At 61.0% G+C, this 15,107-nt stretch overlaps 1 protein-coding gene and 1 long non-coding RNA gene across 9 annotated transcripts in view; one reads left to right on the top strand and one right to left on the bottom strand.

Annotated features, from left to right (window-relative positions):
- AXIN2 (axin 2) overlaps nucleotides 1–15,107 on the top strand; it is a 28,646-nt gene that overhangs the window by 8,555 nt on the left and 4,984 nt on the right. For 5 of the 8 annotated variants that reach the window (XM_042256527.2, XM_042256523.2, XM_042256524.2 and 2 more), the window contains exons 3-9: nucleotides 2,246–2,386; nucleotides 9,467–9,569; nucleotides 12,407–12,547; nucleotides 12,643–13,160; nucleotides 13,260–13,451; nucleotides 13,731–13,967; nucleotides 14,502–14,597. In XM_042256527.2, the coding sequence (XP_042112461.1) occupies nucleotides 2,246–2,386; nucleotides 9,467–9,569; nucleotides 12,407–12,547; nucleotides 12,643–13,160; nucleotides 13,260–13,451; nucleotides 13,731–13,967; nucleotides 14,502–14,597 (1,428 nt within the window). The remainder of the gene's footprint in view (nucleotides 1–2,245; nucleotides 2,387–9,466; nucleotides 9,570–12,406; nucleotides 12,548–12,642; nucleotides 13,161–13,259; nucleotides 13,452–13,730; nucleotides 13,968–14,501; nucleotides 14,598–15,107) is intronic. The other 3 variants (XM_042256528.2, XM_042256529.2, XM_060395893.1) reach the window with 3 other exon arrangements.
- Nucleotides 8,005–9,583, bottom strand: LOC121820678 (uncharacterized). Its single transcript, XR_006061348.2, has 2 exons — nucleotides 8,510–9,583; nucleotides 8,005–8,262 (listed from the first exon to the last, which is right to left on the bottom strand). It is a non-coding gene; the product is annotated as an uncharacterized LOC121820678 (long non-coding RNA).

The following is a 15,107-nucleotide window of genomic DNA, read 5'->3' as shown; positions in this document are numbered from 1 at the left end:
GGTGTTTCCAGCCCCAGGCCAGTGGCTGTGTCTGAACCGCACCCCATGTCCGTGGAGGCTGTGACACCCCAGGACACCCAGTTGGCTGGGAGCTTCCCAGTTCCGCCTGACAGAGCCCCTGAAGGCCGGCATCTCCTCCATCCTTCTTGTTCAGTCGCTCAGTCGCGACCGACTCTTTCGTGAGCCCGTGGATTGTAGCCCTCCAGGCCCCTCTGTCCGTGGGATTTCCCAGGCAGGAACCCTGGAGTGGGTTGGGATTTCCTCCTTGAGGGGATCTTCCCGACCCAGGGACCCAACCTGCGTCTGTTGTGTCGGCAGGTGGCCCCTTTACCACTGAGCCCCTGGGAAGCTCCATCCTGCTTTGAGGCAGGGGCCTGTCCAGGAGATGGGAGCTTTGGGCCACTTTAACATCCTGGGCGACCCCATATCCTGCCCCCACCCACTCCTTGGAGCCACCTGACCATGGGGAAGCGTTTTCTTCCCACTCCCCTCCTGTCCCGCCTGCAGTGAAGACGCCGCAGAGTACGCCTCCTGGGGTGTGCTCACACCAGCCGCCCCTCGCCCCGCCTCTGCTCTGGGAGGACCACGGGCCTCTCGTCGGCGGTCCCCTCCTCCCTCTTTCTCCTACCCTGCTGTCTGGAAATGCCACACTGGAGACGTGGGCACCAGTTCCAGGCCATGGAGGATCCCCTGGCCTGCTGGCATCAGCACCGAGAATCCGGGCCAGGCCCCCACCCTCACAGGTGGAGCGGCGGGGCCGGAGCGGCGGGGCCAGGCAGGGGGGCCCGGCCCAAGGTGTCCAGTGGGCTCACACCACGCTCCTTGTGCACACTTCCTGCTCGCTGCTTGGCCACCTGACGTCTTAGAGATCTAGCCTCGCTAGACCGGCAGATTGGGGATCTCTGTTGCCATCAGCTCCTCCCGGACCTGACGTGGGCTCCACGTGGCCGCCCCCCAGAGCGTGGCCCCTGCCTGGGACTCCGTCACTCCCCGGGGGGCCTTGCCAGTAACTGGGCGGCAGACAGCCCCTGAGCACCTCCTGTGCTGGTGGGGGTGCGGCAGGGAGGAGACGGGGCCCCACCCGCACTGAGCCCCGAGCTGATGGTGGTGCTGGTTCCGTCACTCAGCCGAGTCCAGCTCTTTGCGACCCCATGGACTGACCAGCACGCCAGGCTTCCCTGCCCTTCACTCTCCTGATCTTTGCTCAAACTCCTGTCCGTTGAGTCAGTGATGCCATCCAACCGTTTCATCCTCTGTCACCCCCTTCTCCTGCTGTCAGTCTTTCCCAGCATCAGGGTCTTTTCCCGTGAGCTGACTGTTCCCATGACTGGTGGTAGCTCTTGGTTTTGCTAACGTCTCTAAACTGAGGGTTGGGTCAGGTCACTTATAAGGTCTGCTCTGCTGTGATGTGTTACAGCTCTGAGTGTTACCCATCTGCTTTGTCGCTGCAGCCGGAGGGCAGGTCCCGAAGGCAGGACCGCCCGCCCAGCCTTCGTTCCAGCCGTGGTGCCCACCCTCCTCGGGGCTCTTCTGCCCAGCTGTGCAGCAGCTCCCTGCCCACCCCTCACCTCAGTCTGACCCAGGCCCCCTGGGAAAGCCTGAGGCCTCTCCCCCACCCTGCTGCTGCCCTTCGCTTCCCTGGCCCCCATCCAGGGTCACCGGGCCCCCCTGTCCCAGGGGCGTCCCCACCACCCCGCCGGTCCCTCCCCTGGGAGCCAGACACCCCACAGGTCGGTCGCCTTGCCTCTCACACTGGAGTGTCTTTTGACACTGAGGCTAGTCCTGTGTGAAGAAGCAGAGAGATGGGCTGAGGGGCAGTTGTCCGGATGGGTCCCACACCCACTGGCTGCGGTTCTGTGACCCAGGGCCCCCTGGGCATGTCTGAAATGGGCACGCGACCTCTTCACCCAGGTGCCCTCGAGGATCAGATGAGGTCACGTGTGTAAAGGGCTGCCTCACTTCGTGGGCAGGGACGTGCCGTCTGCCTGACTCACTCCTCGTCATCCACTCGCCTCCCCTCCAGGAGCAGAGTCCTCGGGAAGTGTCCCCCTGAGCCACCTCTGGGGCAGAGAAGCCCCCTGCTCTCTCCCCAGGGCAGGTCAGCGGCTTCACGGGCCCCCGTGGGCCTGTTCACTGCCCAGAGGATCAGCGGGCCCTGGGCAGCAGGCTGGGGGCTGTCCCGGGGTCTCCCAGGTGCCCCGGGCTGGGGCAAGAGTCGGGATGCGCAGCTGTGCCTTCCCCGCAGGTCCTTCAGGAGGAGCGACCCCGTGAACCCGTACCACGTGGGCTCCGGCTACGTCTTCGCGCCAGCCGCCAGCGCCAACGACAGCGAGATATCCAGTGATGCGCTGACCGACGACTCCATGTCCATGACGGACAGTAGCGTGTAAGCGCCTTCTGCCTTCCCACCACGTGCCCGGCTGGCAGTGTGGCCCGCCGGAGCAGCGGGCAGGGTCCTCGGCCGGCGTTTGAAGCCCACACGGAGCCCACCTGTGTCCGTGCGGGTGTCTGTTGGCGGGGACGGGAGTGAGCCGCTGGTGTGGCTCAGCGTTAGTGCGGGAGGGCCCCTTGGGAGCCTGGGTAGCTGGAGGCTTAGAGCCTTGACTGGGATCGGAAGGTGTCTTCACAGAAGACAACTGAACTAGGGTAGAAGGTTAAGGGCAATGCCTGCAGGCTCCCTGAGTGCAGACACCCCTCTTCTGCTTGTCATTTCGCCCCCTTTCCCTGTGGGCAGAAGAGCTTGGCTGGCCTTGAATCCAGGTGTTGCGTCTGCAGAACGGACAGGTGGGAGGCAGGGGTTGCGGGAGGCTGTGTCTGGGCTCAGTGACGGCGGAGTCTGGAAGCCGGAGTGCTCCCCAGGCCGGAGGCCCGAGTGCTCCCCAGGCCGCTGCGTGCGATGCCCCCTCTCGCACGGCTCAGCTCAGCAAGCGCCAGTGTGGTGCCTGCTCTGTCGCTGGGCGCTCTCTCCGGAGTCGTCTCAGACCCTGGCTCTTCTGCAGGTGGACAGCTGCGGCTCCTGAAGGCAGTCCCAGCCATCAGGGTGGTCGGATGAGGTCAGCGGGCCATGGGCAGGGTCATGCTTTGAGCTGGAGGTCGTTTGAGGTCGTGCAGTGGTGACCTCTGTGGACGGAGAACAAGGATGCTCTGTCAGGTGTCAGGTGGGTGGGGGTGGGGTGGCGGCTGGACCAGACATCCCCATGTCCTGCCAGCTTTGATGATTCTGATTCAAGAGGCTCGGAGGTGGAGCCTAGCTGAGAGCCGTCGCTCTAGAAATGGTCTTTGGAGAGTCTTCCTCAAACGCTCTGGAGTAGAGTCTTCTGCTGAGGGGGCCGCTTTCTGCAGGCAAGCCTGTGGGGCTGGAGTCGCTTCTGACACACGTATTTCCAGGCTGTCCCTTCTGCTTTCCAAAGGCTTCCCAACTCTTCTTCCAGTTTGCTTGAAACGATCTGGTTTCCATAGGCCAGCGATCTGTTGCTTGGCCTGCGGCATGGAGCCGATTGAGAGGAAAGTGGACGGGTTGGTTTGAGACTTGACTGTTGAGTTTCCTGGTGGCTTTTATTGTATCCCCTCAGATTCCCCCTTTAGTAAAAGGAGAGAGACGTTTAAGGTGAGATTTAACACAAGAATAGCTCTCTGGCTCGAGTGGAATGGAGAGAGGGAAACCATCATTCATCCAGCACGAAGAGATGAGGGCTCTTACAGAGGTGAGGCTTCCATAGTTATTGTACTTGGAAAACACATATTTCTTAAAACAATGTTTTTGCTCTCTCCTTATTGAATAGTATTAGACAAGATATATTCTGTTTCTTGGTCTAGATAATTAATCTGAAGGTCTGTTTTCATACCACGTTGTAATATGATCTCACAGAATTCAACATTGTATAAGGCTTTCTGCCCCCAGGAGGCTTCTGGTGGCTCAGACAGTAAAGGATCCGCCTGCAGTGCAGGAGACCTGGGTTCGATCCCTAGGTCAGGAAGATCCCCTAGAGAAGGGCATGGCAACCCACTCCAGCACTCTTGCCTGGGAACTCCCATGGACAGAGGAGCCGGGCGGGCAGCAGTCCCTGGGGTCACAGTCAGACACGCCTGAGAGACCCACGTTTCCACTTTCGCACTTTCTGCCCCTAGAGGCACTGGTGCCTCCCGGCCCTGAGAACACTTCTCCCCTCTCCTCTTGGCAGCGCTCGTGTGCTCGTTTCTAGCACCACCTTCCCTCTGGTTCATAACTAGAGTGTGGATTGCATGGGAGTCAGTGTTACGTGCAAAGTAGGAGTGTAAGTTGGGTCTGAATGAGGGTATTGAGTGAATCTCCTTAGTTAAACATAGTTGACTTAAGACTGTGAGGCTTCTATTTAGTTTTCTTAGAGATTATTTTTGGCTTGCCTCCTGCTCTGCGTCACCGAGGTGTTATTCTGGGTTTGGGATGAGATAACTTGGGTGTAGTCCCCGTACCTGGCTGAGCCTCACAAGACCCAATCAGGAAAACTGGCCGCCGCTCATGACTCTTGGACGGGGCAGGAAGGCCCGGTGCTCCTGTAACTGCTACCGTCAGAGACAGAACTGAGGTCCAGCCCACAGGCCCCTGCCCTCAGCCTGCTGCCGCTCCCCATGTCAACAACCGCAGTAATAGGGACCAGATGACAAGGAGATCTTTGAGCTACCCTGAGTCTCTCTTTATTAGTGACCACACAGCTTTCCTTTTTAATGACTTAGTGAAGCGTTAGTTGCTCGGTCGTGTCTGACACGTTGCGACCCTGTGGACTGTAGCTCACCAGGCTCCTCTGTCTGTGGACTTCTCCAGGCAGGAATACTGGAGTGGGTCCCTATTCCATTCGCCAGAGGATCTTCCCGACCCAGGGATCAATCCCAGGTCTTCTGCGCTGGCAGAGCTGCCAGGGAAGCTCCAATGACTTAAGGTCTAACTACCGCCCCCCCCCCCCGCCCCCTCTGCCCTCCCCTCTTCTTTAGACCCTGCCCAGAAAGAAGGCACCCCCAGAGGTGACTTCAAAGCCCTTACCCTCCCCACCTTTAGCTAAAGCGCTGTAGATTCAAGGCGCCCAGAGCGTAGGAAGAAGTCAGCTGTCCTGGGTCAGCATGTGGGCCAGGAAGGTCCCAGTGGGTGGAGAGGCTGAGGCAGACCCCTCGCGCAGCAGCCGCTCTCTGGGTGCTCACAGTGGGTGCCCTGGGTCCCAGGCGGCAGGACCCCAGGGCGGGGTCTGCTCCCGCCTCGGCACAGCCCCCTTGAACGGGATGAGTAAACCAGGACGCCAGGGCCGGGGTTGGGGGCGCCCTGAGGCCCACGAACTTGAGCCTGCCTTCCTGAGGTCAGTGCCGGAGGCAGGGGTGGTGCGTGGCTATGGCTGCCCAGCCTCGAGAGCAGCTCGCTGGACGCAGCCATCTGTCCCGTTGCACGTGCTGACGCCCCTGGGCCCACAGTTCCCATCAGCGTGGGGCTGCCTCCCGCTGCCTACGCAGGGGTGGACAAAGGGTCTCAGGATGAGAGCTGCTCTGACAGGCGGGACCGGGCTTGGAGATCCTAGGGGTCCCGGGCCCGTCGGCTTGGCAAACACGGAAAGCCTGCTGGGCGAGGCACTTTCTGGCCGCTGGCCCGGCGCCGGGCGGATCCCCGGCTGGGATTAGACCCTCTTCAGCTCAGCCAGTTGTGGCCCGGCACGGTGAGGAGCGCGGGGGATGAAAAGCTGAACTGAGTCGCTTTCAGCCCATTGTCCATTTGGGGAAGCTCAGGGATGAGAGGCAGCAGGCCCCTTTGAAATCTCCTCACACGAGTGAGTAGGACCCCCATAAAGCATGAAAAGGGCCCTGCTGCTTCTCCAGGGCACAATGGCCAGCAAGGGGCTGGCCGCCCTGCTGGGGGCTGGGGAGGGGCGCAGCTTGGGTGGGGGGGACGGGGGTCATGGGCCGCCTTCAATAGACTCCAGAAGGCTGGAGTTCATTAGACACAAGGGGAAGCCTTGGTCTCACTTGCCACAGAACCAATGAAGTCTGGGGACCTCTGCCTGACGCTGGGGAGAAGCTGGGCTGGGTGGCTTTGCCCTGAGCGAGTCCAGGGAGCCTCGGGGGCCAGAAGGCCAGGGCCTGCTCCCCACTGCTGGTTCCCCGCTAAGCAGAAAGTCCCATTAAAGATGGCTGGGGATTTGAGTCTTCACACAGGCCTCTGAGAAGGCCATTTTACGAGCCTGTTGTTCCAAAACCTACATTCAGAAGAAATTACTTTTTAAAATCTTTTTTTTATTTGAAAGTTAGACTCCCAGCCAAGTCCTCAAGCCCAGTCCTTGGGCAGGATTGGTGGGGGCTGGATTCACCAGGAGCAGCAAGTTCCTGCTGCCCGAGTGTGGCCTCTCTGATAGGAAGTGAAAGTCGGGAGGCCAGCGTGGAGGCAGCACCCTGACTTCTCTCTCTGCACAGAGCTGCTTCTGAAGTCGGTGTCTGCTCGGGACCTCACAAAATCCGCCCAAGATGCGTTTCTTGCAGAGGGTGGTCCAGGTCATTTTATTTATTTTTACTTCCTTTTATCTTATTTATGGGTTTATTCTGGTCCCCGGGGAAAGCATCTGAGTGAACTTCACATAGTGCCTTATCTTACAAACCAGCCTTTTGATGTTGGCTGTGATCAGAGGCTGCCGTCAGAGTGGTGGCCAAACGGAAATGCAAGTGGACACGTGTGCACGTGAGCCCGCTATTTCAAAGCTGCCGGAAACCGACATTCAGGTTAGGCCGGGCACGGCCCAGTCAGAAGGCTAAGCTAATTGGCTTGGCTTAAATGGCAGCTAAGTGGAGTCCACACTTCAAAACTGTGCTCCCCAGAAACAGCTGGGCCCGGCAGCAGGCTTGTTAGCTAAAATGTTTATAATTAAAGGAGACTGTTCAGGGACCAAGACTTGGGCGCACATCAGCTCACAGTCCTGAGAAGCCAGGAAACTGATCACAGACTTTTATAGAGCCTGGATGAAAAGAAGAGAGGCCCCCTTCTGGAATGAGGGGCTGTTTTGGAAGAAGATTTTTGGCTGTGGGGAGGAGGGGGGTGGATTGAAGCCACGTTTCCCTGAAGGCGTCTGGGAAGCCTCTGAGCTGGGTTAGACGCTCCCTTTTCTGCGCTGGTCGTAGGTTCTCACACCAGCACCGGGTGACCCTCCTCCTGCCCCAGGTGCAGCGGCTGCACTGGGTGTGGTCGTGGGGTGCTTCCAGAACGTGTCCCTCTGCCTTCGGGTGGCCCGTGCCGTGCTCCCCCACCTCCCTTTCTCAACTGCCTCCCCGGGTCACCTTTCTGTCTCCTCTTAGAGGGAAATGTGCAAGCCTTAGCACTGCTTTCATCTTGGGAGGCAAGGGGTGAGGGGCAGAGGCTGCCAGAGGGCGCTCAGGTCACAGCCTTGGAGGGGCCGGTGGGGCCCGTGTGCCTCACAGGGAGATCCTGGTGTGTCCAAGAGAGTTGCTGGCAGGATGTGGGCCTTGTCTTGCAGTCCTGGGGCAGCAGGAGTTGGTCAGACCAGCGTGAGACGCAAGCTGTGGGTCCCCACTGTCACCCCCAGCCCACAGGGGATTTTAGATGGGGGCAGGGTAACCACCCAGGCTTCCCAGCGGGCGCTAGTGGTGAAGAACCTGCCTGCAATGCAGGAGACAGGGGTCATGAAGATCCCCTGGAGGAGGAAATGGCAACCACTTCAGTATTCTTGCCTGGAAAATCCCATGGACAGAGGAGCTGGTGGGTTACAGCTCTTGGGGCCACTCAGAGTTATACCACAGTATATATACAAGGAGGCCTGTTGGCTTTCTTAGACACAACCGATGCTACCCCACCACCGACAAGTCAGGGGCCTGATGACAAAGAAAATGCCAGGGAGAGGGAAATAGCCAAGCAGCTCATTTCAACATTTGCTGCCTCAAAGGATGATTCAGTATGCAAGCGTCTGAACCCCGAGGCTTTTGTAAATAAGTGGCTTCCGAAAGGAAGAGCATTGGGGATATAATCACACCTTGACCATCCAACAGCTTCCAAGAACAAAAGTCTTTTATTTTTTTACAAAAGTCTTTTAAAAACGTCCTCGCAACTCCAGGTCCTGCTCTCAGTGAAGACTGGGCAGAGTGGAGGAGGATGTGGTGGTGGTGTTTTTAAACCTCTTCCATTTGCTTTCCAAAAGCTATAATGATGGGGACTTCCCCTGGAGGTCCAGTGGTTAAGACTCTGCTTTCCAATGCCAGGGGTGTGGGTTCAGTCCCTGGTCAGGGAACTGGGATTCCCCCATGCTGCAGGGTGAGGCCAGAAATTAAAAGTAAACACAACACTGTAAATCAACTCTACTTCAATTTTTAAAAATAAATAAAAATATAAGGGCCTCTACTGCCTCCCTATCTTTGCTCAGAAATCACCTCTGTGGTGAGGACTTCATTGACAACCCCCCCCATTTAAAATTGCAGCTCCACCCCACCAGCTGTCCTTGCCCCCCACTTCCACAGTGCATTTCATCATCGTACTTACCACCTTCTAACTTACCATGCTGTTGTTTAGTCGCCAAGTCATGTCTGACTCTTTCGCAGCTCCATGAATAGCGTGTCTGCCAGGCGCTTCTGTCCATGGGATTTCCCAGGCAAGAACGCTGGAGTGGGGTGCCATTTTCTCCTGCAGGGGATCTTCCTGACGCAGGAATTGAGCCCACATCTCCCGCATTGCAAGCAGATTCTTTACCACTGAACTTACCATAGGTTGTGCTCTTTCTGTTTCACTTGCTGTGTATTCCACTCCATTAGAACACAAGCATTATCAGGGAGTCATCTGCGTTTTGCATCCCCTCCCTTCACTGCTGTCTTGCCTGGAGCCTAGAATAAGCGCTGGCACCTAGTAGGTGCTCACTTAATTCGGATGAATCACACAGAACACCCGGGAGTAGGGGCTTTCTCTTCACCACCTTGGTCATGGGTCTGAGAGTCCGATGGTTGGGGGCAGCAGGGCTTGGAGCTGAGGGAAGGGAGCAGGCCAAGGACGCCTGCTGGTGACTGATGGGAGGGAGACGTTCGGAAACAACCGGAGGTTGACTGTTAGAATTCGGCACCCCTCCAGCAGCCCGGCTCAGACTCCCGTGGGCCTGGTCCCTGCCCTTTCAGCACCGCCTGGCGTACTCTGAGGCCCTGGCCCCCGACTCGGGCTAAGGCACCGCGGGGGCAGCAGACCACGGGAGGAAGCGAAGGGTCTCCGCGTCCTGCCGGGGGCCCCTCCCTCCGCGTGGCCCACTCCTAGGACCAGAGCCAGACGGGCGCTCTTTCTAAGCTGGCGCTTCTTCCCCGAGAGGCCTGAGGGCAGGGCGCCTGGGTCTCGGCTTGACGTCCCCTCGGGGTCCACCGCGGCGCCCAGGGACGGGGGTGGGCGGGGCGCCTGTCCTCCGTGGGAGCGCCGGAGGGCGCGCGCGCCGAGGCGTCCTCGTGAGCGGCGGGTCCTGTCCTTCGTCTCCCTTAGAGATGGCGTCCCTCCCTACCGCGTGGGGAGTAAGAAGCAGCTGCAAAGAGAGATGCACCGGAGCGTGAAAGCCAACGGTCAAGTGTCCCTACCTCACTTCCCGGTGAGTGCGCCTGCGCGGTGGGGGATTGGGCCTGCTGGGGGCGGGGCCTCGGGGGTGGGGCCCGGGTGAGTGGTTGCGCGGTGGGGGATTGGGCCTGCTGGGGGCGGGGCCTCGGGGGTGGGGCCCGGGTGAGTGCGCCTGCGCGGTGGGGGATTGGGCCTGCTGGGGGCGGGGCCTCGGGGGTGGGGCCCGGGTGAATGCGCCTGCGCCGTAGGGGGGGGGTGGTGAGTCTGCTGGGGGTGGGGCCTCTCGGCGGGGGGGGGGTGCCGGTGAGTGCGCCTGCGTGGTGGGGAAGGGGGCGTGCCAGGGGCGGGGCCTCGTCTGGGCAGGGGGGGCCCTGTGAGTGCGTCTGCGCGGCGGGGGAGGGGGAGTCTGCTGGGGGGTGAGGGGTGTGCCTGGGGCGGGGCCTCGGGGTCTGCCGGGGGCTCGTGGGGGCGGGGCCCCAGTGAATGCGCCAGCGCGGTGGGGAAGGGGGAGTCTGCCAGGGGCGGGGCCTCGTCGAGGGTGGGGTCTGTCAGGGCGGGCCCCTGTGAGTGCGCCTGCGCGGTGGGGGAGGGGAGTCTGCTGGGGGTGGGGCCTCTAGGGGCGGGGCCCCGGTGAGTGCACCTGCGCGGTGGGGGAGGGGGAGCCTGCCGGGGGCGGGGCCTCGTGGGGCAGGATCTCGTGGGGGCGGGGCCCGGAAGAGCCGTCTCCACAGCGGGTCAGCTCCGGGAACAGGAGGGAGGGAAGGCCCACCTGAGAGGTGTGACGGGGTTCATCGGGGTGTAATCCCGTTCGGGGGACCTCAAGATGAGCTGTGCGACCCTCTGCATTTTCTCAACAAAGAGTTCTCTAAGACAAAGAAACCAAGACAAGAGGTTCCTTCCCAGAAACCAGGCCCCAAAGGGCGGAAGGTGATGCACGCTTTGCGTTGGGCGGCTCTGTTGGCTCCTTCTCCGCAGAGACCAGAGCCGCGCTGGGCGCCTCGTAGGTCTCCCTGAGCTCCTGTTGACTGACTGAACCAGGAGGCTGGGGGAGTCTGCCTCCTGCCGGGGCCAGCTACACCCCGGCGCCCTCTCCTCGTGTGGCCCGCCTGGCGTTGTCACCTCGGCCAGTGTTCCTCTTTGTACTCGACCATTTTTGCTCCAAAGCCCTGGAGATCGGTTATCCCTCCTGTTTCTAGCCGCAGAACATGGCTTAGTACCTGCCTGTTGAATCTGCAGTCAGTGTTTGAGGATCCATGAGCGCTTCTTCCTGCTTGAGACGAGAGGCCAGCGGGGTGTGGAGGGCTTTTCAGGGACGTCCCTGATGATTTCCAGGTCCTGGAGGGCAGCCAGCCCCCGGCCCCGCAGGGGGCCACCCTACCCCGTCCAACTGCTCCCTGGGGAAGGGAAGAGAGTGCCCAGCTCAGAGCAGCATCTGTTTCTGAGTCCTTCCTGCCAGCCGCAGAGAACCCAACTGGCCCACTGGTTATGTCGCATGCAGAAAATGAGCTCATCGAATTGCTGGTCCCACGTTGCATTGGTGTGTTCAGACTGTTGCAACTCCTCTCCAAAGCTCCTGGAACAATCCAGGGCACTCAGATTTGTGAAAATAGCCGATGAAGATGGCTTTTCTGGGGACCTCTAGCACCCCCCTTCTCAACCACCGTCTCTTCACCCCAGTACAACAGTATCCATGAGATGTATATGTTTTGATTTGGTAGAGCCAGGGTGCTGGGGGAGTTTTGTGCTTTTAAGAAAAGTTCTGTTGCCCAGGCTTAAATTACGTGATTTTTGTCCTGGGGAGTGCAAACCGGTCTTCTTCAGCAGGCGGCACTTTGCTGGGGTGTGGGGGGCCTGCATGGAGCCAGCCTGGGGGAGAATGGCAGCTGCCTCCAGATGGGCCCACCCCTCCTGGGGTCCTGTGGCTCAGCGGTTGCCGTGGTGAGGCTCAGTTCTTTGCTGAGGTGGGGAGATGCTGGCCTCTGCAGGTTGGCTTTCTGTTGCCCTCCTCCCCCTCAAGAAAAGGGCCAAAGCAGGAGGGAAGTGGGGGGAGGAGGCAGAAGGACCAGGGGTGGGAGTGGGGGGCTCAGGACGACAGGAGGGGACAGAGGGCCGGCGGCGGGGGTTCTCTGTCGGCTGCTCTTGGCAGTGTTCTGGTGCCTTTTTATATTCTGTGCTTGACTTGGAGATGTTCCCTTTTCCCTTGATAGATCAGCTTCAGGCAGCCAAGCTCAGCAGTGTTCTGCTACTAGCCTGCAGCAGCTTTCTTCATTTTCTGTACAAAGAGATGGCAGGAGGGGTGGGCCAGAACGAGGGGGTGGGTGCAGTGTTAGACAACACCGCCTCAAAGGTGCACAGTGTGCGGCCAGGGAAGAAATTGCCGCTGCTTCTGATCTGGGCCCTGTGACTCCTTTTTTTTTCTTTTGCTCCCCCCTACCTCCCTTCCAATCTTATTTTTTCACATTCCCAACTCCCTTTCTGTTTAGGCTCATACTTTTTATTCCTTGAGTTGCGCTCTCCCCTCCCCATTGCAGAGAGCTGCCTTTTTTTTTTTTTTTTTTTTTTTTTTTGATGTTTGACAACAGTCTTTGAAGATTTTCAACTTCAGAGTAGCGACTGATGGGCTGGTTGTACTACAGAGGGAGCGCGCGCGGCCTCTGGGAGTGCGACCAACTGCTTGTGCCCACGGCGCACGGCCGGGGACCGTGGCTCTCCATGAGGCCGCGGTGCCGGCACATAAAGCGGCCATGCCACCCAGGCCCCGCTCCGCCCAGTCTCCGCGCGGCTGTGGACCTGGCCGCATCCCGACACCCGTTCCCCGGCCCTGGCAGCCTCCTGACGGCAAGCATCCCGTCTCCTTCCCGCGCCCCGCAGAGAACCCACCGGCTGCCCAAGGAGATGACCCCCGTGGAGCCTGCCGCCTTCGCGGCCGAGCTCATCGCCCGGCTGGAGAAGCTGAAGCTGGAGCTGGAGACGCGGCACAGCCTGGAGGAGCGGCTGCAGCAGATCCAAGAGGTGGGCGCCATGCCGCCCCTGCCCCCGTATTAGCGGGGGAGGGGGCTCCTGCTGACCGGGCCACCTCCCCCAACCAACGCTGCCTTCCTTTCCAGGATGAGGAAAAGGAGGGCACGGAGTTGGCACCGGGCTCACGGGAGGCAGGGCCCGCGCCGCACCCCCTTTGCCTCCTGCCGTCTAGCAGCTACGAGGAGGACCCGCAGACCATCCTGGACGACCACCTGTCCAGGGTCCTCAAGACCCCCGGCTGCCAGTCCCCGGGCGTGGGCCGCTACAGCCCCCGCGCGCGCTCCCCCGACCACCACCACCGCCACCACCTCCAGCCGCACCGCGCGCTGCCCCCGCCCGGGGGCCCCCTGCCCCCCGCCGCCGTCCCGGCCAGCTGCTCCCTCCTCGGGGCCAGGGGCTTCGTGAGCAGGCAGGCCACAAAGCACGTCCACCACCACTACATCCACCACCACGCAGGCCCCCGGACCAGGGACGAGGCGGAGGCCGAGGCCGCCCCACGTGCGCGCTGCCCCTGCCCGGTCCCCGCGGGCGCCGACTTCTCCTGCTGCGCCAAGTGCAAGAGCCACCCCGGGGTCCCCGAGCCCCCGGGGGCCGCCCAGCTTGGGTGAGCGACCCTGTGCGAGGGTGGGGCGGCGGCAGGGAGGGGCGGGGCTGCGGCGGCGCTCGCGGGGGCTGAGATGGACGCGCTCCTCTGTCCCACCAGCAGCCGGGGCGGCGTCCCCCCCAGACGAAGCGCGAGAGGCTCCGAGCCGGGCCCCACGGTGCCGGCCAGGGAAGCCGGGGCTCCCGGAGGAGCGGGGTCCCTGCAGCCGCCTGGGGAGGAAGGAGACAGGGCTCAGGTCGTGTGGCAGTGGGTGCTGGAGAGCGAGCGGCCCGGCAAGCCCAAGCCCCACAGGTGAACCGCGGCGCGGCCCGCCCCGGGGCGTGGGGGTAGGCTGTCCGGGTGGCCGGAGCGAGGGGGCGGGGGTTGCCGCCCTCCCAGCGCCAGCAGCTGCGCTGAGACCGCAGAAGTGCCGCGTCCTGGCAGCGCCAGGTGGTGGTATGGCCCAGCTATCTTTTTTTTCTTTTTGCTCTCCGGAGGCAGGATGGAGAGCTCGCTGGTGGAGTCACATTTTCCAGTTTTCCTAACCGCATTTCTTACCCTCGGTTTCCTCTCTCCACCTTTCTCCTCCAGCGCCCAGAGCACCAAGCGGGCCTACCCCACGGAGTCGGCCCGCATGTCCCCAGCAGAGCGGGCCGGCCGCCACCACCTGTGGGGGGGCGGCACTGGGCACCCCCGCACTGTTCCTCGGGCCCACCCAGCTTGCACCCAGGACTCCGCGGTGCCTCCCCTGACCCCACCTAACACCCTGGCCCAGCTGGAGGAGGCGTGCCGCCGGCTGGCTGAAGTGTCCAAGCCCCCAAAGCAGCGGTGAGTAGACAGGCTGCAGCAGTCAGGGGCGGGGCAGGCCAGAGGACCCATGCCTTGAGGTCCAGCTGCTCTGACAGGCTCACTGGGATCTGGCCAGTCGTGCCTGCAAGAAAGAGAAGGAATCTCTGAAATTCCTTGCAAATCCCATTCCTTGAGTGTCCCAGTCAGTGGGGGTTGTGAGATGAGCTCCAAGGCGCTGTGACCCGCTGGGGATCCAGTACCTGCAGCCCTCGGCCTGGGTGGGCCGCGTGTAGTCCCGGGGGCCCAGGGCTCAGCATGGCTGGGCCAGGCCCGGGGGCTCCTGTCCACACAAGGCCTGGGTGGGACTCCGCCCAGGGGGCGTTGGAAGCCGGGGAGGCTGGCTCTCTGTTTTCCCTTGGCCCCAGGGATCCCTCTCAACCTTTCCTGGCCCTGGGAGTTCCTGTCCACACAAGGCCAGGGTGGGGCTCCGCCCGGGGGACGTCGGAAGCAGGGGAGGCTGGCTCTCTGCTTTCTCTTGGCCCCAGGGATCCCTCTCAACCTTTCCTGTGTTAGGTGCTGTGCGGCTGGCCAGCAGAAGGACAGGAGCCACCCGGGCCCTGGGATGCCGGGCGCCGCGCCCTTCTCCAGCCCAAGCCCAGCTTTGGAAGAGTGAGTGTCTTGGCCTGGTGACGCTGAGGTCTGCCCAGAGGCTTTGTGTTTTCAGGGTATTCATGTCAGGGGTTGCAATTTTTGAAAACTTTTTTAGTCTATAAAATCATCTTGATTTTAACATCCAAGACAAGGAATTGTAAACCCAGATGGTGCCATAGATCAGAGTCTGGAAAACCCCTGTCCAAGAGGAACGCATGGTGACTCGTAGTAACACGCGGGTGTCCTCTTCGTGAAGTGGTGGTTGGCTCAAGGTCACAAGCTGAGAGCGAAGCCTTTAGCTTCTGGTTAGAGAACCCCAAACACAGATGGAAAAGCTGTTCCCATCCACCTGGAAGGCTAATGGGTTGAAAACGTTTGCGTGGAACTGAGCAGGAAGGCGCTTCTCCCCGGTTGCAGAGACAGACGAAGGGCCCATCCTTGCTGTCTTGCAGGGGCCGGTGTTGGGAGTGGCGGGAAAAGCATCTCCCCGCCGATGCCCCAGTTCCTGTTGTCAAGTTACGCTCCTGT

Source organism: Ovis aries, chromosome 11, assembly GCF_016772045.2.
Source record: "Ovis aries strain OAR_USU_Benz2616 breed Rambouillet chromosome 11, ARS-UI_Ramb_v3.0, whole genome shotgun sequence".
Classification (NCBI taxonomy): Eukaryota; Metazoa; Chordata; class Mammalia; order Artiodactyla; family Bovidae; genus Ovis; species Ovis aries.
This window is presented reverse-complemented; position numbering and strand designations above follow the sequence as displayed.